Source organism: Tyto alba, unplaced genomic scaffold (genome assembly GCF_018691265.1).
Source record: "Tyto alba isolate M040663 unplaced genomic scaffold, T.alba_DEE_v4.0 Super-Scaffold_2, whole genome shotgun sequence".
Taxonomy (NCBI): domain Eukaryota; kingdom Metazoa; phylum Chordata; class Aves; order Strigiformes; family Tytonidae; genus Tyto; species Tyto alba.
Window position 1 is genome coordinate 50,701,046 of NW_024881282.1, and position 16,677 is coordinate 50,717,722.

At 40.3% G+C, this 16,677-nt stretch overlaps 1 protein-coding gene across 5 annotated transcripts in view; it reads left to right on the top strand.

The window, feature by feature from the left end:
• PTPRR (protein tyrosine phosphatase receptor type R) overlaps positions 1–16,677 on the top strand; it is a 154,212-nt gene that overhangs the window by 89,545 nt on the left and 47,990 nt on the right. For all 5 annotated transcript variants that reach the window (XM_032999847.2, XM_042792880.1, XM_032999844.2 and 2 more), the window contains one exon: positions 5,793–6,049. In XM_032999847.2, coding sequence (XP_032855738.2) covers positions 5,793–6,049 — 257 coding nt within the window. The remainder of the gene's footprint in view (positions 1–5,792; positions 6,050–16,677) is intronic.

Genomic DNA, 16,677 nt, shown 5'->3' on the forward strand with positions numbered 1-16,677 from the left:
TCACATTTATAACAAAATCTTATGCAAGCTTTTAATGTCTCTCTGAGATTTGAAAAGCACTTACTTTCTCACAAAAATTGTTGCTTTATGTAATTTCTACTTCCTAGTCATCTCCATTTCTCCATGCCATCTCACTCAAAATTAGGAGAGTAACTCTAGAAGTGCTAACTTTTAATCAAAATTTTACTTTGGAGAAGCAGATATTTTGGTCACTACTGACTGTTTAACTGGAAGGATATAGAAAATGCTGCCCTTGTCCTGGTACTACACGTTATTTTCATTAATTATTTGGAATGCATAGACGGTGTTGGGAATTGTAAGCATTGTGGAGGACAGTATCAGAACTTAAAATATTATTAAGGTGCTGGAGAAAAGATAGGAAGTAACAGGAATGCTGCTCGGCAGGGACAAGAGCTCTGATCATGTGCATCAATACAATGTAGGAAAAATGTGTCAAAGCACCCGTTCTGTAGGAAAGGTTCCAGCAGCACCACAGCGCACACACTGAAGTGATTGAGTAACATCACGTTGTTGCAAAAAATACAATTCTTGCACTGGGATGTATGAATGAGGATATGATTTCTAAGATCTGCATTCAACTTTTCTCTGATAATAATTTGGCTATGGTATTTTGTCTTACTCATTTTCTGTGGTCTCTTTCGGGTACCACACTGGTGAAAAATGTCAGGCAATTATAGTAGAGAGGAGATACAAGGTGATCAGAGATACATAAGGCATGAAATTATTTGGTTTGTTTATGACAGAGAAAAGAAGAGCAAGGAGAAACATGATAGTTCTCAAACATGGAAAGCTTTCAAAGGCTGTGATAAGGAAGAAGATACTAATTTCTCCACTGGGGACTGGAAAAAAAGCAAGTTTTTTGAAGGGGTGATTTGGCTGACTCATTTAAAATAACTTTGTTGTCACATGGGTCACTAAACCCTGGAGTGCATTGTTTGGGGAAGGTCAGGAATTTTCACCCATTAAGGTTTTAGACAAGCATCTGTCAGGAATAGTCGGGTGCAGCTGGTCTGGAGTTAGGGCAAAGGTAGATACTAGTAGACTCATTGAACTCCCTTCCAGATGGATTTACTACGATGCTGTGGTCTTTTCTGCAGGCACCCCTCTTTCTGTCCCCTTCCAGGTCCAACCTGTATCTTTATGTGTGCTACTGTTTAGACTGTGTAAATGGACACTGTCTCAGATTTTGCCAGGACCTGCTGATACATGGAGTATGTGCAATCTGTAAGGCTAACAAAGAGCTCACATTGGTTTTCATCCCACTTTATGTGTGTCAGAGTAGCAGATTTTTGAGAAGTAGGAATTCAGTATTTCAAATTCAGCCATTGCAGTCTATGAGACCATTCAGCTTTACCATAAGGCATTAGGGCTCAGCCAAAGTAACTTTGGCTGTAGGAACCATAGAAGATGACCAAAATGCGGCCTCTTTTTTAAAGTCACAGGGTAGGCACCTGTTGTCCATAGGTTGTCCATTTGTATTTTAGAGTGTCCAAAAGCAGAAAGTTTAGCCAACATCTTAGATGACTTGGAAGTGTCCTTTAAAGTGTGGAGTAGGAAGTATTTTAAGCGATGATTAGGATGATCAACAGTGCTCAGTGCAAGGCAGCTGAATTGTCAGTGTTATTGCTTTGTTCTGTGCAATTTCTACAGAAATTGTAAAATGTGCAGCCTTGTCTCTTAACTGGGTTTTACAAATCATGATTCTTCCCTGTGCTGAGAGCTCACTGGGCATTACCGGCTTTTAGGCTTCTTAATGCTTGGCTGAAATTTAACAAATATCTGGCCTCTCCTCATAAAAATCTACACTGCAGAGTATTACTAAGCAGTGTAATACGGCAGCACATGAGCTAAATTCAGACTTGTAAATTGTACCTCTCAGGTTGTTTTATGTATTTCCTCGGCTAGTCCTCATTGTCATGGTATGGGAACCCCTTGCATCCAAGGAGCAATTCATCATATGTGGAAGCCAACACACAGCTCATTGTTACCCTCATCGTGGGCTGACCATGGGCTCACTTCCACTGGGAATATCATACATCATTTATAAAGTTTGCCAAGCGAAGTTCTAAGTAATAATAAATATTTTTAGCACTCCTTTGTGTAAAACAGGTCTATTTTTTTTATGTTACATAGATAAATAACTGAGCCATCACCAAATTTACAAAATACAATATTTGACAGGGGGTTAAATTATTTGCTAATATATTTCTTACTAATATGGCCTGTTTTAATGAATGAGCACGTTTTCATATCCATTTTTAAAATATATATATGTACCTATAAGTATCTGTTGAGTAGCCTGGAAGTATCACCTTCAGATTATGAAATATTTGTAGCTACTTGTGATAAGAGAGTTTTCTAAATGTTTTTCTTTTTCCCACTAAAAAAAAAATAAATCAGCAAAGTAGGATTTTTTTTTTTTTCATTTAAAGTAATGAAAGACATGAACTTTGAGAAACTTAGCCTGTAAAAGATGTCCCTGCTTATGGCAGGGGGATTGGACTGGGTGATATTTAAATGTCCCTTCCATCCCAAACTATCCTATGAATCTATGATTCCATGAACTTTGCCTTGTCAACAAATGGTGAGGTTCTAAATTTTTACTACTGTCTCTGGTGTTTTATGAGTTATGAACAGTTATCTGATGTTTTGGGGAGATTGTTACTTAAATTATAAATATTTTTTTCAGCCTTATGATTGTATTTTGGAATTTCTTTAAAAAGAAGGATACCGAATAACAAAAAAATACATTCCAGCGTAAAATTTTCACATGACCTACCTCTTGTTCTTAAATTTACAAGTTTCAGGATTCATAAAGTGGTGCAGGACTTCTGAAATCACTTTGATTATAGCATATATATAACTAATATCAGCCTATCATCTTCAGCTTTTGCCAGTTTAAAGATTTAAATCAAAATTAATGGTACATATTTTTATCATTTTTCAATACTGTTTAAGCCAACTTGAAATTAGGGGGTTTGTCTGTAAACTAGTCCTAGATTGTCTGGATTCATTTATTCTGCTTCTATAAAGCTTTTTATTGTGTTCAAATCGTGGTATCCAAATGCCTCCCAGTAATGCCTCAAACAACACAACTAATATCTGTCACATTTTTGTTCTTTCATCCCTTCCTCAGGGTTTGAGGGAAATTTTTTAGCCAATTTTTTTCTCGTGTATACACATGCACAATAGCTCTGCTCATGCAGAGATACACACACAGCCTCACACACATGTTGATAAGTACTTGTTAGAGAGAATGTTTTAATTGAAGTGAACTGTCTTAATTTCCGTGGTTTCTGGGAGATTTTACTATATAGTCCTGGGTGCCCCAAATATCTCTAGGCGGATAAGGCTCCACAAAAATATTGCCAAGATCTTCTTTCTGGAGACATAGTTATCTCGTCGGGACTTCCTGTTGATCTCCAAAGATGAATAAAAGCAGTTTCCACTGGGATTTTGAATGGGTAGGTAGGAGGTACTGGCCAAGATAGGGCATAGCATGTCAGCTTTCCTTTGCAGAAATCTGAGTGGTGATATAAAGAGTGAATGTCATGCTGTCAGCACCCTGTCATTCTTCCATAGAAGCTGAGTCAAAGAGGAAGCAGAAAGAAAAGTTATTTTCCTTTTGGACTGTGGCTTTGAACCCTAGGCTTAATACATGAAAAAATTACAGGTGACCCACCTTGTGTGTCCTGAAAGAGAGTACTTCATGTTGTTCAATTGCTCCATGCCACCTGATTAGCCTCACACTCTTCTGGGGTATCAGTAAAACATCAGTTTTCCCAATTTAGGGGCTTCACACATGTTTCCATCCATACTGACAAATATATTTAAACTAATTTGAAATACAGGTACAACTAAGTTGTTCCCTTTACAGGACTTGGTGTTTGGTTGATCACTGTTTTCTTGGCCACTTCCGTTTGATTTTCACCTGGAATTCGTTAAAAACATGATGGCCCTGACCACACTTTCTGAGGGAAGTGTGTTAGCTCTGAGATCAGCTGGGGTCCTCCAGCTTTTTTTCAACTTCTGCTGGTGGCAGGCTATCTTTTTAGCTAGGGTCTAATAATAGTTAAAAAGGATATGAAATAATTCTCATCCAGGTTTTTGGAAGTCAAAACCATAATTCCCTGGGTCTCCAAGGGACAAAACTATGTGAAAATTTATCAGTGACAAGAAGGTATGGTTAACATTGTCTTGACCATGAATGTCTGAGCTGTATATCTATGGGTTACCAGGAACAAATGAGACCAATGCAATCACCGGAGGAAAATAGGGTTAAAGTATTTCAAGCCCTTGTTTTATCTTTACTGATACCTGTGTCCTTGCTTCACAGTAGGGCTGTTTTTTCTGCAAAATAATGGCAAAGAGCAGCTTGTCTTATCCATGCAATTTAATTCTAAACTCTTCTGAATGAACAGATGGTTTACGTACCTAAGTCTTGTTTAATGAGTGTACTGCTAATGACATTAGGTCAGTTCCCAGCTAAACCTCTAATGCTAATCCTTGAAAAAACAAACCCATCAGATATATCCAATCTTCACTGGAAAGCTATGGAGTGATAGATCTTTATACAGTGCTAGCGGGGCTACAGTTGTCAAAGAGCTTTTGACTTGCAGCAGAAAAATGTCTTTGTCTTTGTGGCTTTGCAAACCAGGATTCAATTCAATTGCTTTACAGCAACAGATAAAGTAGAGTAGAAGGTATAAGGGTATCTTCAGACACCTTCAAAAAGTTGTGTAGGTGCCTCTCACCCACCTCCACACACGATACTTACAGTAGTAATTCTCATACGTTTCATAGGTTGTATGGCATATTTTGAAAATGGCACAAGAATGGCTCAAAAATCATTTTTTGCATTCCTCTCAAGAGGGATAAGATGTGTTAAACAGGCATAACACGAGCTCCTCTGGAGTGACATTACTGAGTGCATGCTACCCACCAGACCTCACCAAGCCAGCATACAGCAACGTTAGTGTGGAGTTTGGTGGAAGAGGTTCAGTACAACTTCTGAAAAGCTTTTGCTGCAGATATCTGACATCTGTGATGATATGCAATAGGTGAACAGAGAATCCTGGCATTAAAGTATGTTCAGATGTCAATATCTGTGGTAATTATAAAACACACTTTTCTGAACAGGTGCTTAAATAGCTTCACGTGTCACTTCAGCTTTATTCCAGAACAGGTTATGTTTCTCTGAGGAAACTGAGGGATATCTTTATCCTGAGCAGTATTTCAGAGTAGTAGCAGCCTACCATTACAAAAGTGGCCTGGTAAAGTTGCTCTGTTTAGCCATCAGTTCCATGCAAAATGATTAAGAGCTTTTAAGAACATGTGTTCTGAAACAAATTGAGGCTGCTATAATTAGAGACATGTACCTGGATATATCATGAGCATCTATTTTATTTTGTGTTAAAATTCTTACAAATTTTTCCACAATTACTCTAGTTATCAGTATTTCCTTCTCCACAGTGTCTTTTGTAACTACTTTACATTCTATGTTATTTGCCCCTTTAATAATACAGCTGCTGGTATTACAAATAATTACTGGCTCACAATGAGAACTGTTAACATCCCTGCCACCCACGTGTACACACTGTGGTTTATGTAATGGAAATATTTATCCTATTGTGGGAAACGCCATGTAACACAACTTGTGGCTTACCTTCTAGGAATGAAAGGCACATATAGCAATCTTATCCAGCATTTGTGATACTTTCCTTGCCTTGTTTACCAGGGAATTGAGATTGGGCTTTCCTCTATTTCCATAGGTTCTGTACAGATTAAAGGAGAAGATCCAGTTGTCACTGAGACAAGAGAAGGAAAAGAAGCAGGAGATCCACCTCTCACCCCTTCCCCTGCAGACGTCTCAGTCTAAGATCACCAACAGCATGGTCCAGCCTGAACAGGCTCCAAAGGTTGTCAATGTTGTAGTGGACCCTCAAGGCCAATGTGTTCCTGAACTAAAACCTCCCCTGTGTGCCAGTCCATCTCCTTTCAGAATGAAACCGGTGGGGCTACAGGAAAGGTAGGATCATGCCCAGCACATTCAAGATTTATTCTGCTTTGTTATATTCATGGTGCATGATTTCATATGTGTCTCTTCTGTCAATAAATGGCAGACTTCACCATACAGATATCTCAGAAGTGGAATTTTAGTGTGCTAATGTCTATCTTGTGGGTACTCCCTCATTTCTTTTCATATGCACAAAGGTCCAGAAGTTTGGGCTGAGATTAACTGGTGTACTGCAATTCTTTTTGCTAATTTGTTTCTTCCCCTTTCCAACAGTTACCCCAAAGAATTAATTTTTTATTTTCCATTGATTTTTGCCTGTTTTGATCTGGGAGTTCCTGACAGAGGGCACATGGGCTGGTTGTTTAGTCAGCAAGGGACGTTGTCACTGTCAGGGAGTCCCTAGCACACGGGGAACTTAGCAAAAATAAGTACTTACATTGAGTGCATTTACCAATATCATACGGTGTTTCCATTATCACCTTCAGATAATTTTTCTCCTTAAATCCAGCTTTCCATGATGGTCAGAATACAGTTCAAGGTCTACAGGCTTTACAACAAAGAGAAAGAAGTGATGAGTAATGAAACCAACCCTTGTGTGCAGCTTCTCAGAAATACTTGGGCACAAAACCTTGCCACTCATTCTACCTTTCAAACGCTGGGCCAGTGCTCTTTTTATAAAGCTACTTATTCTTTCCACAGGAGAATAAACACTGACATCTGTCTCTCCTCTGTTAGAAACCTATATAATTTCTCACCTGATGGCTGCAGGATGCTTTCATAAAGCATCAGTGCTCTGAATAACTAATGTAGCATTCAGTCATGCAACTGAACTCTTCTACCCCGGCACAAATGATACATGAAAGAACAGATGCCACACAGATATGATGGGGAAATCAGAATGAAAAGGAGACCAAGCAGAGCCTTCTCTGTGAGGACACTCAGAGTTGAGCAGTAATCCTGGTTCAGCCTCGACCACGAGATTTCAATGACAGAGATTTTATCAATGGCTTTATGAGCCACAGACAGAGCTAAGGGAGGGGGATTGATTATTCCATGAGTAAAAGATGCTGAAAGGCAGAGCGGTCATGATATATACAGTGATATCACTGCAGCTAAAAAATAAGGAATGGAGTAAGCAAGTAAATACATTTTGATAGTTGCTGTCATTCCACAAGACCCTAAAAATAAAGCACATGAGCGTGGGAATCACATAGCTAGTTTCTAATACCTAACACTTAACATAGCACACATAATAGTTGAGAGGGATTGGGGTGAAGGAATTTGCACAGGGAGTTTGTACTTAAGGACCGGGGAAGAAATTTTTCCATTGCTCAGACAAAGAAAACACAAACTATTGATCTAGGATCTTAATTTCCACCACTGCAGATAGGAACCCAGCATTTAATACTCCTAAATCAAATTTCGTCCTTTGGAAGGACAAAGTCCTGAGTCAGATGTGTCAAAATGGAAACATGAATTACAAAGAGGAAACTAAACCTGATGTTTGATCAAATAAACCAGGCATTTCAGCTTATTACTAAGGGAAAAAGAGTTGAAGGAACTGAGCACTTCCGTTTCTACTGTAAAAGAACACTAATAGTCCACTGTGAAAAAGTAAAAGCAGTTGTGATAATGTCCCATTCTGCAGTTCTCTTTGTCATGTTTAACACAGTTACACTTTATCAGCCCAAGTCCACTTCTAAGAAATAGTGGTTTAAGTTTCTTTCAAGCTTAGTGATACAAAGGTCTGGGGATGAGAGAGAGAACTTCAGGGAATAGGTTGTCTTCTCTTCCTATGAAATAAGCATCTATTATTATATATATTTCTTATTTATTTACTGTATCCTGTACTATGAACAAATTTACACACATTTCGACACATGGAAGTATTGGAGGCAAAAAGTAATAATGCAGCAACACATTTTGCCTGAGACTTCACTAACGACTATGTACGTGGACAGTTTAAAAGCCCTCTCCACCTTTCGGCCCCACAACCACCTTGCACTAGGCAACCTTGGGCCATCCTCATTACACATGGGAGCGGTGGACATTACAGCATGGGTCTACACACTGCAGGTAGCACACTGTGCACCAAACAGTCTGCTCGCAGCCCTTTTTATGTCAGTATGGAGTGGGATCAAGCCTGGAGGTCCCCTCCTGCTCATAGCCATACTTGGGGGCACCCATTCAATAATGTTGGCTACCTTGATTTTGGTTTCTGCTCTTGGCAGGCTAGTGACGATATGGGGGATCCTTGACAAACTAAGCACTGAGATTCCTTTGGCCAGATGGCCTGACAGTGGTTCCTGAGCAGCATTTTCTAACTATCCAAACTCCCTAGTTTGATTCCTTAAATGTGATCCATAGTCATGAAATGCTGATGATCCAGACCAAACTGTATCTCTTCAAAGAGATATCAATGAACCATGGGCAAAACCAGGCAGTGAGCCAACCACTATGCCTGGCCATCTAGATGGGAAGTTTGTGACAGTATGTCTGAAGGATAGGGCAGAAAAGCCAGATGATGCCTGTCTCTCAAGCTCTCCCTGCTCTTCACACTAGGTGCTGCTTTGAGGAGCACATCTAAATGCAAAAATATGGTGGAACTGAGTTTCCACGAAGTACCACATCAGCATCTGACCCTCTGAACCTTTCCATTTTTAACAGGAATAGCACTGGCTGGTACAGAGGTAGTCAAGTTGTTAATGGACAACTGTGCATAGATCAAAATATTTCTAGGAGTTTGTCCAGCTTCTTAAAACATATTTTGCTTCTGAATACTAGAGCCAAGTTCATGTACTTTTTTTTCCTGTGTATCTGGAAAGGCTTTTACTCAGCTATTTCTACAAGGCACAGCTTCCCCAGCAGATTATGCAACGTTTGCACTATCAAACGTATAGAATGATGCAGATTATTTTTACGTGACACACACAGACTCTGGCACTGTTGCCTTACTGCCTACAGTTGTGAGTGGGTCCAGGCACAGGGTGGGTGGCCTGCATGTTCTCCTCTTTGGCTGTAGCTCTGGGAGGAGGGAAGGTGGTCACGCAGTCAGGATGGTAGCTGGCCCAGTGTCCTCAGGAGGCGAGTTATTTGCCTGGATGTTGATCAGGGATGTATGCCCATGTGCAACGTGCTGTTGGGGGAAGGGATGGGGCAGTGGTGGCCAAGAGCAGAGGATGGACTGACGGGTGATAGAGCTGTTAGAACAGAGTCACTGACCCCTTTCTATTACAATTAATGATAGATGCTGGGGCAGGCAAGTGAAGGGCTGTCTTCAGAGCCTCCGGGCATGCTCTAGATCGTTCAGTACAGAATGCTTCAAAGTTGCTCTCTTCTGGTGTTTTCATAACTGCTGCTCCTTTGCAGCAAAGACCTTCTCCATCAGCAACCCACATCATGCTGTTACTGACCTAAGGAGCAGGAGAGCTAATGTTATCCTGTGGGTGTCTTCACTGATGAACTGTCACAATATCATAGCACCAACACCTGAATTTAGGATGTAAATGATAATTTTCCATAAGCATATCCATGAATCTTGCATCAGTGTTTATTTTTTTCCACTCACACTTTTATAGGTTTATATGAATAATATATACTTTTTCCTTCAGCAGTGTAAGGCTTCCTTTTATTCTGCTGGTTGGCCCAAAATTCATCTTGATATGAATGGTCCCAGCCAAAATCACAATCTGGTGAAGTGGGATGTGATATTCTAAATTTCATTCTGACATGTCAAGCATTGAAAATTCTTAGTACAAGCAGTGAGTTGTTAAAACACAAGCATGGTGAAGATATAAATATAAATAAGTTACCACACCAGCGGAGTATTCACTTGTTTTACAACTGGATTTACTTTTCCTATAGCCACTGCTGTTGTGAGTTCTAGTTCCTGCATGATTGTGACTAGGACAACTGTATTTCGACTAACTAGTGCACAATATACTGTTTTGTTCAAATTAGTTACTATCTAACATGCAAAAGTACATGGAAGAAAAGAAAACGTGGAAAACAGCTCTTTTACTGTGTGTGTTAAAAAGCACAAACAGTGCTTTGGAAAGTCTTCTCAAGCATTTGTATTCCATCCTAGCCACAAAGACCCAAAATAGTGGCTATTACATCTACATAATCAGTGGGAAAAATCACAGCACTGTGTTTCCTCAGTCTGTTACATATTCATTGGAAAATTATTCTGTCTAAAAGGGAGAGTTCCTCATGTTCACATATCAGGATGCTAGGGGCATGCAGGACTCCTGTTCAGACCAAGTAACATTTTACATGTACTTTGTGCTAATATTTTTTTCTCTGCAAATAAATACAAGAGAGTGGAGAATATAATAGAAAAAAAGTTTGGCAAATAGAGCAAAAACCTGGCAGATAGGTGAAATAATAAAGTATGTTTTGAATGTGAAATAAAAGAATTCTGCAACAGTATGGAAGCACTGCTGGGACACAGTAAAACAGAAGGTACTCTGTGAAAAGGAAGGCAGGCAACGCCTGCATGAGCAAAACTCGAGAGGAGAGGGCTGGTCACTGACATCGTTCAACATACGTTGTGCAACCAAGTTTGCAACCTCTAGGGAAAATCACTAGGCATCAGAATAGAGAATAGTAGGGTGCAGATCACTTAAATCAATGTCAAGTGTAACTCCCTACAAACATAAAAGATAAGACTGTATCTTGGCTTGAACTCTGTGAGAACCGTGCGTGATGTTACTTTTCCCCACAAAGCAGAGCAATAGTATAAAAACCCTATGCCACAGTTAATAGACTGTAACCAGTGAGATTTTTCTTACCATCCTGAAGATGCCTGAAAACTGACAGCAGAATTCTTTTCCCCAGTTCTAAGAAGTATTCAGTGGACATACAGTGAGTACAGCTTGCTGCAAGTATAATGAAATAAAATTTAAAATAATATGCATTATAAGGCTGCTAAATGCTCACCTCTGTCCACTTCCTTATAAGATGAAAAAGAGATATTCTGATGGAAAAGAAAGGCAATATATTTTTAAATAATTTAAAAAAAAAATGTGTTCAGATAACTCACAGTAGTCTGTGTAACTCCGTGCCAAAAGCTAGAGTTTGAATCAGGAATGTATTAACAGGAGGTACTCACACATATAGTCAGACAAATAATGAGAGCAATTATTGTTCTGTCTGCCTTTAGCATCCTTCCTCAGAAACATCTTGTATTTGACATCTTTACCAAGAAAATCATGGACAATTTGGGCTTCAAGTTTTGAGGTGGAAGAAAATTCCAATGTTAGTATTGATAACTATTGTCTTTTATTAGTTATTTTGCATAGATGCACAAATTAAACTATTGTTCTGGCCACCTATACAATTTCTGCGCCCTGCCAATTGCCATCTGGATGGCAAATGCTGTGGATGACAAACACTAACTGTAATACCTGTTTTCCTGCTGTTAGAAAAGCAGTCGCTGTTAAAATGAATCATTATTTTAACAATACTGTATACCAAATAAAGCATCGTAAGAAATGTTGGAACCAGGATTAAAAAACCTGATGTGCTCTTTGCTTCATTAATATAATGGCAGCTGCATCTCAGGATCTCACTGTTCAACCAAATCTCTGCTCTAGTAGATGGGAAAAATTTCCAACAATTCTCTCTGGGTCTGTTCTGATTTTTGGATCACAGAGCACAGTTGCTGCAAATATAATTATGGTGTTGCTGATCTGTTATCTTTGTACAAAACCATCCATTGTGAGTCATCATTTCAAGTAATGCTCAGAGGGTAGCACCTTGCAGTTGCACTGCTGTAAACATGCCAGGTTTTGTAGTTTATGATACAAGCATGGGAACTTAATATATTTACAGGAAGGGGCCTTGAATTTCCTGGCTAAAATATACTAGCTTTGCATAGATTTGGAGGATAAATTTACCCTATTGTGTGGAGCTGAATATGATTTCTGCATTCTTAATTTAAATCCTAGGGATTGTTTTCAGGAAAATGTCAGTGTAATTGTTCAAAGCACAGCTATGTGCCAACACAAAAGTACTAGCTGGAGAACAATTTTACGGTGATATCCTATCAGAAGGAATTTGCAAAGCACCAGAGACCAGTAAACTGAGTTTGAGGTAGGAGGCAGGAATTTTTGTGCTGCAGTCCATCTCTGCCACCGACTCATTAGAGCACTTTGGACATGGCACATAAACCTCCTCCAGCCGGGCTCCTAACCACTGGATTGAGACTGGCTGGCTGGCGTGTCTGTCTGAAGAGATGTAACAAAGATGAGAACCTTAACCTGAAGTACAGTAAAAGTCCTATAGGCTACTTTTTGTCCACATCATTTTAAAAGAGGAGAGAATACAATAAAAAAACCCAATCACTTTCTGAAGGACCAAAAAATGTATTTCTCTCATTTGGCAGACTTCTCAGCTATATTCCATCCTAGTCTGTAAAATGCACTAATAAATTCAGTAAACCCAGAAACACTTCTTGCACTGAGGCCAGCTAGCAGAGATCATACTGCCAAGCTCCCTTTACCTCCAAAATAGTGGGGGCTGGACACAGACTGCCTACTGGGAATGGTTTGTGAATGTACTGGTTTCCAAACCGTGCCAGTGCATTACTTTGGAGCGCTCTTGTTGGCAAAGGCTAAAAATAAGCCAGGGCTGCATGGCTTGAAACATAGCAATATCAATTACTGAGCTGCAGTGCCTGGGATTGTTTCCTGGCACTGTTTAATTTCTTTTTCTAGATGTAGCTTGCACATGAAGAAGTGTACAGCTGGTGTAGCAGCTGACATGAGGGGAGCAGTCCTCAATGTGGGCAGCTGCTTATGGGCTGTGCATTTAGTAACGTTCCTCTCAGTGCAGGTTCTCCTCACAGCCCAGCATTGTGGCTTCCCTCCTCCTCAGGCCATCTCGACGGTCTGGAAGGTCACACCATGACTGCTGGTACCTGTACTCTGGGTGACAGGGTAAGGTCAAGGGTTGCAAACCCAGGCTACTGAGGTGGGGGAATCTGGTCTAAGTAATGGGGAACATGAAGTGGGATCCAGCTCTAACGATCTTCTCAGTGCCTGAGAGGTCTGTTGTAGCTCGTGGATTTATGACTAGAGAGAGAACAATGCTTTACCTCCAATCTGCATTTGTGTAACGTTTCTGTTAGTGCACAGTCACTCTGAAAACTTTTTGCAAGCCCTGGACCTCTGAGTTGCACAAATGCCTGTTCTGCCCAACCCATTACAGACGTCTTTGCTTATCTGCAGTGTAGGAAGAGGACAGGAACATGAATTGTCCCCTTTCTCTAGGGGGGAAGTGAACTCAGGCACCAGCCTAACAAAGACCCTTTAAAAACGATATTTTAACTACTTGACTCCCGACTGGTTGAGAAGGTGTTTTGGTTGTGGTTAGAGCTCTTTGAAGCAAAACTCTCTGGGAATTACAATCTAAATGAATAGATGCAAATAACTATGTACCATCTCCCAAACTTACACCCACAGTCCGTTTCCCTGTGTCTCTAGCACCTCCTGCAGATTACTTCAGATTAGCATGGGTAGACAGTATGTTTCCGCTCCTAGCTCCATCTCTGCTTTAAATTGTCCCACATTCCTTTTTTTTTTCCTCTTGCAAAGAACTAAAAGCTCTTCAAAGCATGTGACAATCCCTTATGGGAGTGGATAATTCGGGCAAATTAGCCCATCCTTCTTTGGAGAAATTCTTCTGATGCAGCTTTGTAGTCCTCTTCTCTTAGATGCCTGGGAGTGCTCAGTTTAGCACACAGCCCATGTCTACCCTTGGTTTTGCCTTTACCATCCTGTAAGGTTTAGTCAGGAATTTTGTAATAATTTTATTGTATGCCCAGGTCTCTTATCTGGCGTTTATCCTTGTTCCTTCAGTTGCTACTGGTTTTAGCTTGTACACAGGAAACCGCAGTGCCAATCAGTGTCGTTCCCAAGGTGACAGGAAACCCTGTTTGGTCGGATGTTGATTGTGCTTGTCTTTACTGCTCCACCCATCGCATTTTCTTCCTTTTTGGCTTAAGTTAAGACAAATTAATCAGTGGCTGCCATCTGGTAGACAGTTTTGGTGGTTTTGCAGTGATTTGTCCAGCTGATCTTTTGAAAAGTAACACACAGCTCAAGAAACCAAGGGGAAATATCCATGTTAATATTTAAATGATTCTCAGGCCTAGGATCAGAGGAACCATTGTTGCCCTGGGCATATGAGTAATTTGAGTTGTATGAGTAATCCTCTTGTCTTGTCCAGCTGCAGATTTGGGTTTTAAGTGCTGTTCAGTCAGACGGTTCAACTCTGACACAGCTTTCCAGTGACTGATTTCCTCAGCTCCTCTCTGCCTCTGCTTTGTTTCTGTGGTTGGCCATCCCAGGCAGGGTTTCTGTTACTGCTTCCCCAGCTGTTCTAAAATGCAGACAGAGTGGGACATCTGGGAAAGTGAGGAGATGCACATTAGGTGAATTTGAATGTTCCAGTATCTCAGTTCAGCCTGTAGCAGGATGTGTCCATCTGTAACATTTACAACCAAATGTGTTGCCTTTTCACATAGGCAGGTTGGAAATGCCATGCTACGGGACAAAGAGGGAGAAGAGAAGCAGTTTCATTATGTGATTGTGTTATAAGCAGGATGAGATACCCTGCATCTCGTGCATCCTTGACTAGAACCCACAGGTACTGATTCCAGTGAAATAAACAACTGATAGCGAAGGGAACATCCCTATCCAATATACAGGGGGTTAACATTTACAAGAAAGGTTAATTTTTCAGATTTGGGGGCTTTATAGAAGTCTCCTTGAATGCTCTTAGTAATGACTGAAAAAGGCCAATGCCTCAAATTAAAACAGAAATATTCACCTTTTCTCTTGTTTTGGAATGTACTCACCGATCATGCCATTCTTTCTGGCCAACTGTTCTGCAGGGCAGCCTAAAGCTGAATTTAGCTCAGTTGCCCTTAATTTAAAATGTTAGGAACAGACACACAACACAGTTAAAGAAATAAAAGCATCAAAGCGCCTCCAAAACTTCAATACAAAGTATCCAAGTATATCTTTGAATTGCAGGAAACCATGTACTGGACAGTACTTACTAAGCATCTAGCTTATATTGTATCCAGCAGTTAATATTCCAGGCCATGAATATCTTCTTTGAATGTTATCATAATTCATTTTGTTTCTGTGCATTGTCAGGAGAACACTTACAAATTATGACAGCTGACAAATTATACTGCTTTTTTTCAGAAAACAGTTCTGGAAATTCAGCAGAGATCTCTTATGCAGTCAGAGCTAGTATGTATAGGAAGCTTAACATTGCTACCTAGCATCTTTCCTCAAAGAATACTGCATGTAAATCTGTGGGTCAGACTATTTCTCAGCACTTGTGGGAAATCCTCTTTAGCATTTAGTACCTGAGAGCTTCAGTCACAGATCAGGATCTCTCTGTGCAAGGCTCTGTATGCACACAAAAATTAAATGATCCTCTATCCAAAAAAACTTACAATCTAAACATCAGACAAGGTAGTAAATGCATACAGACAATCAGGCAAGTCTCAGGAAATGGAGAAGCAATATGAGCATGGCAGAGATGGGGATGCCCAGAGTATGCTATGAGAATGGATCAGTCCAAGAAATACTGTCCAGAGGCAGCAGCTGGTTTCATGTGACACTGACTTTTCAGCCAGGTTCTTGCTAGAGTTGTTTGTCTGCTTTGATACCATCATTTGGTTTGACTTTGAACCTTCACTGAGCATGGCTAACATGTTTCAGGAACTCTTTTTATTATTTTCATAGCAGGGCAAGTGAGACATTAATTGGTTAAGTGACTGATGCAAGATGATACTGCAAATCAGTGCCTTATCTTCATAAAATACCTGGACTTTTGAACTCTGTTCAGTTCTCTAACCGGTGGAGTCTGTAAGAAGCTACAACAGTGATATTTCTTTCTGGGGCAGGGACTTCACTTATGTTCCCTATCAAAGAATATACTTCTGATGCTTAACAAACTGTGTGCATTGTTGTTATTAATTTATGGTTGCTATAATTATCGCTGTTATGTTAATACTGTGATTTGATAACAGGAGCAAAACAGAACACAGCAACTTCAAATAACTGCTCAAATATGCGATAAGCATCAGAAGGGGAAGTACTGTATATAATTCCCACACAGAAAAATGTCGTTAAGTGCAATGTTTCTCTAGGGAACTCTGTCCTGATGCTTTGGGATGGCCAACAGCAGCTCCCTGGAAAGCCATGCTGCCAGAGGGAGACGGGGCTGGTGCTGGGCAGGCAGCAGCTGAGCCTGCCCCTCGGCCAGGGCTGGTGCTCCTGCTTCCCACCATCCCCCTGGCAGACGCATCTCCTGTCTTTGAGATGTCTCAAATCCTTCCTGAGTTGTAGAAAATTCCAGTGGAGGACTGCTGCATAGTCCAGAGGCTTTCAGCTCTGTTCCCTGGATTTGATAGTGGATGTAACAGCGTAGCCTTGAAATAAATGAAGGAAGGCAATCAGAACAGCAGGAAAGTATACAACAGCTAATAAATCGAATTTGCATGATCTAGTTTCACTTTAGACTCTACTTAACTTGTTTTGTCCCAGTGGATTTGTAGAGGTATCTGGGAAGAGAATTTGGCCCACAGAGCACAATACTGAATAGGTTTGTGAAAG